Source organism: Coloeus monedula, assembly GCF_965178545.1.
Source record: "Coloeus monedula genome assembly, chromosome: 25".
NCBI classification, from domain to species: Eukaryota; Metazoa; Chordata; class Aves; order Passeriformes; family Corvidae; genus Coloeus; species Coloeus monedula.
In genome coordinates, this window is record NC_138805.1 from 6,056,808 (window position 1) to 6,065,627 (window position 8,820).

Consider the following 8,820-nt stretch of genomic DNA (forward strand, 5'->3'; position numbering starts at 1 on the left):
CCCCGCCCCCGTCCCTCCCGCCGCGCTCAGGCCCCGCCCCTTCCTTCCGGCGCCGGGGTTTTGCGTCACAGCGCGATGGCGGCGCCGGGGGTGTCGAAGGCCGAGTACCTGCGGCGGTACCTGAGCGGCCCCGCCGAGCCCGCCCAGCCCCGCCGCCGCCGCAAGAAGAAGCCGCCGGGCGGCACCGGCAGAGCCGGGTGAGTCTCGGGGAAGCGGGCGGCAGGCGCGACCCTCCCTGGTGCCTGGGCATGGGATCCCCTCCGCGCCCATCTCCCCGAAATCCCTTCTCAAAACCCTCCCTCCGAGCCTCCCCTCGGGGCCGGGAGGCTCCCGGGGGCTCCCCCGCCGCAGATCCCCCCGTTCCTGGCGGGTGCTGACGGCAGCGCCTCTCTGCGTTCCCAGGATGCGGATCGTGGATGACGATGTGAGCTGGAGCAGCATCGCCGCCGCCCCGGAGAAGGAGGAGGAGGAGGAGGACGAAGGGGACATGCCTGTGGTGAGCGGGGAGTCCCATCACACGCGGTCTCACACCCTAAATCAGTTCTTAGGTCACCTCGTGTCTCCCTCTGGGAAGAACTTGGCAAAGTCCCTCTCCCTGCCCTGTCTCTTGGTGGGTTCTGTCTCAGCCATGGGTGGGATTCCTGCTCGGGGCTCTGGAGGGATGAGTGAGCTCCCTGCAGGTCAAAGCAGCCTGTTCTTTATGTGCCTGTGTGTTCCAAGGGCCAGCACGGTGGTTCTGTGCTCCAAACTAGCTGCTGGAACAAGGCAGAGGGATTGGGATTACTGGGCTGAAGTGGATGTGCTAGGAGGTGGGAGTTGTGCCTTTTGGTAAGGCCCTGTTGTTCGGTGTGGTGTCCTCAGGTGGCAGAGTTCGTTGATGAGCGCCCCGATGAAGTGAAGCTCATGGAGGAGTTCCGAACAAACTCCAAATGGAAGCTGTTAGGAGGTGAGAGCAGCCCCTTCCCTCACTCTCTAGTGTTTGGCTTCTCCAAACAATGATGCAAGTTAAAAATAATACCAGCTAAAAAACAACCCTTGAGATGCTGGGGGGCTGCTGAGCTGTGCAGAGCCCTAACAACGGTGATCCCGATTGTTTTCCTTCAGACCAGAATGAGGACTCGCAGAGTTCGGATATTTCGGGACCTGCCAAGTCTGTCACGAGGTATGGGGGCTCCAACCAGGAATTCTGCTCCTGGTTCACTCTGGTTTTCAGGTTTAACTGTCTGGTTCTGTGCTTTCCAAGTGCTTTGCTGGGAAATGTGGCCACTTGTGGACAACTTTCCCTGCTGGATACCCCCTGCTTGGGGCAGGGGACTGGCAGCTCTGTGTGTTTGTGTCACTGCCAGGGAGGTCAGGGTGATGGTCCTTGTCAGTTTGAATGATGGTGAGGGTGGAGACTTTAAAATTCCAGCTCTGCTGGGATCCAGGCTGCCTTGGCGGGTTTCTGGGACGTGCTCTGGGAAGGCTGTGGCTCAGTGCTGCGGGTCAGGGGTGCAGAACCCAAATGAATCCACGTTCACAAAGCTGTTCCCAGCCTTGACCAGCTCTGTGGGTTCCCCAAACAAAAAGTCACTGTCACTTTCTCTGCCCTCGCAGGCGGCAGCGCCACGACTCCCCAGAGCCCTCACCCCCGGGAGGGAAACACAACGGCTCCTTGGACCTCTCACCCCCGAGACGGCAGCGTCACGACACCCCTGACCCGTCCCCTCCCAGGAGACGGCGTCACGATACACCAGACTCATCACCTCCCAAAAGGCAGCGTCACGACACCCCCGACCCTTCACCTCCCCGGCGGCAGCGCTGTGACACCCCTGATCCGTCACCTCCCAGGAGACGGCAGCGTCATGACACCCCTGACCCATCCCCTCCCAGAAGGCGACGTCCTGGCACCCCAGATCCGTCACCTCCCCGGCGGCGGCAGCGTCACAACACTCCTGACCCATCTCCGCCTCGGCGTCAGCGTCACGACACCCCAGACTTGTCACCTCCCAGGAGACAGCGTCACGACACCCCAGATCCATCCCCTCCCAGGAGACAGCGTTGTGACACCCCTGACCTGTCCCCTCCCAGGAGACGGCGTCACGACACCCCTGACCTGTCCCCTCCCCGGCAGCAGCGTCAGGATTTGTCACCTCGGAGAGAGAAGCCGGGGTCCCCAAGTGGGAAAAAGAGCCGAAGGAAAGGTGAGTGTCCCACGCTGTGTCCCCTGTGCCTGGGGCATTCCCCTGATTCTGTGCCACACTGCTACAGGTGAGTGCTGTGGGCTGGTGCTCCGTTGGCACAGCTGGCAGTGGCAGGTGCCCGTCCCTGTAGGCACAGCTGGATCTTGTCATTCTGGCTGTTCACAGCTGGGCAGGAGTTAACCCAAGCTGGAATGCCTCTGCTGCAGCCTGGGCCGTGTCCACAGCGATTCCCTGAGCGTGATTGTCTCAGAGGGAATCAGCAAATCCTCACTCTCTGATTTATCTCCTCCAGGACGGACTTCGCCTGCCGGAAGGGACCAGCACAGGTCACGGAGTCCCCCGGAGCACTCCCCACATCGCCAGGACACCAAGGGCTCTCCCAAGAAGGTAAAGGTTGCCTCTTTTTCTTCCAGCTGTGGAAGTCCGATGACTGACAAATCGGGGAAGTTTTCATACAAGTGGCTCTAACGGGGCCGTCCCTGTGGTTTGGGTCACCCCTCGTTCTGCCTTCCCTGGCTGCCCCGCTCTCAGCCAGCTGCAAACGTGGGATCTGTGTGCTTTCCAGGCTAACACGATGTCATCCGGGGCCAAAGCTGGGCTGGTGTCGGCCGACGTGCTGCGGAGGGAGAAGCAGGAGCTCCAGAAGCATGAGAGGAGCACCAAGCACCTGGAAGGTGGGAGTGTGGGAACACAGCCTGAGCCCCAGCTCCCCTTCTCCTCCTCTGCTCTGCCAGGCCCTGGCACTGGGATGCTGGTGGGGAGCATCCCTGTGGAGCTGCAGCTGGACGTGCTGCTGGCAGCCTTGGTTGGGGTCACTGTTCCACATGGGGATTTCAGAGCAACGCCAGGGAAATCACAGGGAGTGTGAAATGCTTTTCCTATGTGAGTCTGAAGGAGCTGCTGGATAATCAGAGAGCTCAGGATCTGTGTAGGGCAGCAGGGAAAAGCATGAGCTGAGATCCTGCCTGGCTTTGGGTGACAGGCTCTTTGAGAGACTAGGACAAGCAAAAGGAAAGTCACAGTTAGAGTCATTGAATTGTCTGGAGGTGATAAAATGTTCCAAAATGTGTGACTCGAGGCATCTGTCCCCCGCAGAGGAATCCCGGAATGCTCAGACCGTGTTCCGAGACAAGTCCGGCCGCAAGAGAAACCTGGCCCAGGAGCAGCTGGAGCAGAGGCTGAAGGCTGAGGCAGAGTCCAAGAGAGAAGAGCAGTATGCCAAGTGGGGAAAAGGGTGAGTAAGGGGCCCTTAAGCACAGTCCCTGGGCCTCCCATCTCCTGGTTTTAGCTTGGATCTGCTGCCAGACTGGTGGTGTTGCATTTCCCTTCATTCTGAGGTTGAGCCTGGGACCAGCGTGTGTTCCACGTGTCTCAGACCCCCCTCCTTTGCTGGAGGTGCATTGGGAATGCTGCACAGGCAGTGGGAGTTCAGGGGTGTGACCCATCCTGCAAATTGAACAAGTGCCAGGGAATGATGGCTTGGGTTTGGGTGACACTGGGTGTTTTCCAGGCTGGCACAGGAGAGGCAGCAGCAGCAGAATGTGGAGGATGCAATCAAGGAGATGCAGAAGCCCTTGGCCCGTTACATCGATGATCAGGACCTGGATCGAATGCTGAGGGAACAGGAGAGGGAAGGAGACCCCATGGCTGCTCTCATCAAGAAGAGGAAGGCCAAGGAGAACAAGGAAAAAGGTTTGGCTCTGGAATGACACCTGCGTGTGGTTTAAGGCCTCAGCAGTGCAGAAATGCAGCTGCTGTTCAGTACATAGCCAAAGGCTGCTGTGTCCTGGGGGTTTCCTGGAGTCTCTGGAGTTACTGGCTTGTTACCAGTAACAGTTACCATTAGGTGTTAGCTGGGACGGCGGGGCCTGGTGACTGAAAACTCAGCAGTGTGTCCAAGTGAGCCTTTGGCAGCTGTAGCTGGCTGTCAGGAGCCTGGGCTCTCTGCCTGTACCTAGCTGCAGATACCTCCTGGGTGGGCGAGGATGTGACCACCTGGCTGTGCTGAAAACGGCTGTTCTGCTCTTTCTGTTCCAGAAAAACCCAGGTACAAGGGACCAGCACCTCCACTCAACAGGTTTAACATCTGGCCTGGGCACCGCTGGGACGGCGTGGACAGGTACTTGTTCCTGGTGGAATAACAGCAAAAACAAAGGGGTTTTGCTTTAGGGAGCTCACAGTGTCAAGGTTCCCAGTTATGGGATGAGTGAGGTTGTGTTGGCAGTTGGGTTAAGTTACAAATGGGTGATGGGACCGAAGGGACAAGGGGATGTGAGGGACTTGGGAGGCATCAGCTGTTGGTAACCACAGATCAAGATGGAAACTGAGCCAGAGTAAATTAGTGGAAAACTTGCAGCGTCTCTAGCAGGTTTTGTGGCTTCAGAAGAGCTCCTGCCCAGCAGCTCCTGTCACTGGGTGTCCCTTTGCAGGTCCAATGGGTTCGAGCAGCAGCGCTTCGCCCGCATTGCCAACAAGAAGGCGGTGCAGGAGCTCGCCTACAAGTGGAGCGTCGAGGACATGTAGGTGAGAGCTCCTGGAGTGACCCACAGACACCACCCGCGGCCAGAGCCGTGAGGAATGGCCTGCTCTCCCTGGAACAAGCCCTCTCCTCGGCATTCAGCATCCCACTGGACCGTTTTCCGAGAGGCAAGGCTGGATCTTCCTGTCAGCCAGAGCCTCCAGCTCCCTGGGGAGGACACTGGGTTCTCGTTTGTTTTCTAACAAACTTTTGTTCTATGCCAAATGCTGTGACCTCTGAGGGCAGTTCCGAGTCTTCAGGTGTCCTAAATCTCAGGTGAAAATCTGCTGAACACTTGGGCTTGGGCGAGTTACCCTCATGCAGTGGGTCAGTCTGCTCCAGAACTCAGGTTAAGTTTAACTTTGAACTTCTGTTAAGTTTATGTAGTTACTGTGCCCTGTAGATCCCAGAGTCACCAACGTGCAGGGAAGTTCAAACTCAGCTTCTCCTGACCCTGTTCAAACAGGAAACTGAGCAGGGAGTGCTCTGGCACTGGAAGAGTGACCTGCAGTGCTGCATTGGGCACCAAGATCTTCAGGAGCCTCAGCAATTCTTCAGGGGTCCGTTTCTAGTGGAAGTAAATGAGTGGAGAATTAGGACTTAAGACCTGGAATTGCTTCCCTCATAGTTTGGAGCTGCTGGTCCCACCAGACCCCTCTGGATTTGGTGCTGATCTCAGCACTTCCCCCACGCTGCTGCCTGGGGCTCACTCCAGTGGGAAGTGTAACAACCCCTCTCCTGTGATCAGATTTGTCAGTCTCAGAGCTGGGGGCTGGGCAGAGCTTCCCTTAATCCCTGTGTGCCAGAAAGCACTTGTGGAAATAAATACAGTTGTTCTTGTTGAGGTCCCAGGGAGCAGGGATGAAATTCAGGCAGCAGTTTCCATGGAGATGCCTTGGCTGCAGCAGTGGGCAGGGGCAGGGCAGGATCGCTTTTTTCAGGGATTTTCCAGTTCTGGGGGTGCTGTGGGTGGGGGGGATAGCAGCAAAGTCTGCTCTGGAGTGCCAGACTCTTGGGACTTCCCTTGTTTTTTATCCCTGTGCAACATTTCCAGCAGCCCTGGAATCTGTGTGTTCACCTGTAAATAACACCTTTCTTTTTTTACTTGATTCTGCGTGGTGATGGTGGTTTTTCCAAGGCGGGTAATCCATTCCCAGCCCTGTTGCACCTGCTGGGCAGGGAGGTGGTTTGGGAGTGGGGGGTGGTGGTGTGAGGTGGCAGCGCATTTCCAGCCTGCTCTCAGCCAGGTGCTCCCAGTTGTGCTTCCCCCTTCTGTCACCAAGGCCCTGTTTCATTTCCCCCTGTAACCTGAGGCAGCTGCGGCCTCGACAAGTGCAGTTCCACTTGACACACTCGTTTTTGCTCTCACTTAATCTGAGTGCTGCTGGAGATGTAAAGAACCTGCTGTGGAATGATTGGATTCGCTCTCCTGAGCAGAGTTGGATGCCGGTACCTTCCTCACCTGCTTGGTGACAGTGGCTGCTCTCGCAGAGCCACAGATGCCAGCAGCTGGCTCGTGTCACAGTCGGGACTGTAAGCTGCTCTTAAGGAGGCAAAGCACTTTCAGTGCTGGTACTAAACAAAATGCTGTGCCTAGGGCCTGAAAACGGCATCAGGTTCTGCTCTTGCAGCTGATTTTGAAGGCTGGGGTTTTAAAATTTTAGAGGTACTACCCTGGAGACCTCCTCATTCATCACAAAGCTGGATTTATACATCTGTTATTTGTTCATTACTAGATATTTTATTTTCAAGAGATACCCGTGAGGGTGAGGAGGGGCTCAGGTGATGAACACCTCCCTCCCTGCTCCCATCCCCATGTGCTGCCTGGGGAGAAGGGAGTCAGGTTTGTCCCTGTGTCCTTGTTCTGCATCCCACATCTCCTGTCCCAGCTGTGGCCTTGTCTGAGCAGTTCTGGCAGCAAAGCAATTGGAAAACGCTGTGGGATCCTCTGGGATGAGCAGGGTGATGGAGATGGAGCAGTGACACCAGGACTGGATCTCTTCATTAGTGGCTCTGGATGGGCAGAGCCCCGGTCTTGGCACCGAGCAGCAACTTTGATTAGCTTTAACCCAAAAAAATGAATATTAAAATCTTAATTTAATTTAAACCACTGTCATTCACAGTCATGGCAAACAGCGAGCAGAGTAATTATTATGCAAATGAGACAGATAGAAAAATGATTAATAATTGCGCAAATTAAAAATGATTGTAAACATCCTGTGACTGGTGATAAGTCGGGGAGGAGCGTGCGGGGGAGGCAGTGGGGCTCAGCCACCTCCTGCATCCCGATTTCCTCATTAGTGAGATCAGTAAACGAGGAGCCCAGTGGTGCTTGGGGGAGGCTGGGCTGGGCTCAGAGTCTGCTCCAGCTCGTCTTTACTGTGAGAAAAGCTGGGTTTAAGCCATTTGCCTCCTTTTTGGAGTCCCTGTGCTCCTCCCACTGCCTGTGTCCCCCTCTGGAGCCTGTCAGGGGATCCCAGCAGTGTTTCCTGTACCTGCTAATGACCCTCGGAGCTCCCCCCAACAATTACCCAGCTGATTTGTCTGATGTTTCACTGCTCAAATTACACAGCCATATTTTTTCCCCATGTTCCTTTTACATTTTTGCTGGGGAGCAGGATAATTCCAGTCCCAGGCTCTCGCTGGCTCCTGGGCTTGCATGGGCCCTGCTCGTGTCAAGGACAAGCAATTAAGCCTGGCCTCGCGCAGCATAATTAGATTTTTGTTGATGAGCTCATGGTAATGTGTTTAGTTCAGATTAAGAGCTTAATTCCTGGGGTGTGACACCGCCTGTCCTGGGAGCGCTGTGCCCATGGGAAGGGTGGCCCCAGGAGGGGACCCTCGGCCACCCTTGCCTGTCCTGTTCCCTGTCCCCTCGAAGGTGAGTGTGGCCTCTCCCCTCACCTCTTGGCTTTTGTTTTTTTAACAGCTCCTGCAAAGTGGGTTTTGGTAGCGTTGTGTTACTGCTCCGTTTCCCGCTGAGTTCTATTATTTTTTAATTAAAAAGAGCCTGAGATTTGTCATTTAATGTCTCTCTAACCGGCAGCGGCTCCAGGTCGCGGGTGCTCGGCAGAGCTGGTGCTCCCTAAATCATCCCGGGCTTCCAGCATGGAGCACCTGGGCATGGGGACACAGTGGGGTCCCCCCAGGGCACAGACACCCCCAGTGCTTTTGGGGGGAGAGGAGTTTTCCCTGGCGACTCCATCCCACAGCGGGGCTGGGAACAAGAATCCCCGAGACTGGCAGGTTAGTGATTGTATATGCATATGTGCACTTTCCCTAATTATGGAATAATTAGGGACACGCAGAGATAAAAATTACTAATAATATTTACTCTAGACTCTATTTTTTTTCAATAACCTCTCTCTCTCTCTTCCTCCTTCACCGAGTCTTGGTGGAAATAACTTTGCAGATCCCAGTTAATGAATATTTGTAAATGCAAGAACATTCGGCGCCGGAATATCCAGAGGGCATCCTCTCTCTGCCTTGTAATTTTTTTTCACCAGATATTTAATATTTATGGTTCCACAGCCTCCTGAATAAAGAGCCACCCGCAAACCCCCAGGAGCTCGGGGGCCGGGATATTTATGGCGCTTCCTCTTTCCTTTTCAATTACAAAGACACCTCACATAATTAAGTGCTAATAACCTTGTTAATCTAAAATTGATACTCTTTCTCCTGGCTATCTCTTAATAGAATTAAAAACAGATTAATAATCAAGGGTAGGAGACATCGCACGCGATTCAGGGAGAGGGGGCCACGCTCCGGCCCCTCCCGGTGCTCCCGGGAGCCAGGCCAGGCTGGGATGGGCAGCATCAGGAAAGGGGCTGGCAGCGAGGTTGGTTTTCCCTCGTGCTCTTTACGCAGCTTAAATTTTTAAGACAAACAGCCATGTAACGCCGTCTCCTAATGAAACTGTTTTATGTTAATTAATTATGTATCAAGGCTCATTTTCATGCGCAGCCCAGCTCCACTTCCCCTCCGCCGAGCCTTTGATCTGTCAGAGGCTAAACGGGAGATAAATAATCAAATTGAGAAGCAGCCTGGATGGAAATAAACATGTTTTAGATGCGTTATCTGACGGGCAGAGCAAGGCCCTGGGTAATGGGGCTCAGGATT

General features: G+C 55.0%; 1 protein-coding gene across 1 annotated transcript; it reads left to right on the top strand.

Moving 5' to 3' along the window:
* Positions 1-75: 75 nt before the first annotated feature.
* Positions 76-5,634, top strand: BUD13 (BUD13 homolog; the record flags this gene model as incomplete). Its single annotated transcript, XM_082296948.1, has 11 exons — positions 76-197; positions 403-496; positions 862-946; positions 1,105-1,162; positions 1,597-2,183; positions 2,476-2,570; positions 2,749-2,857; positions 3,279-3,417; positions 3,694-3,875; positions 4,221-4,302; positions 4,613-5,634. The coding sequence occupies 11 exons, from the start codon at positions 76-78 to the stop codon at positions 4,704-4,706; spliced, it is 1,647 nt and encodes a 548-aa protein (XP_082153074.1). The 3' UTR covers positions 4,707-5,634.
* Between the last annotated feature and the right edge of the window lie 3,186 nt (positions 5,635-8,820).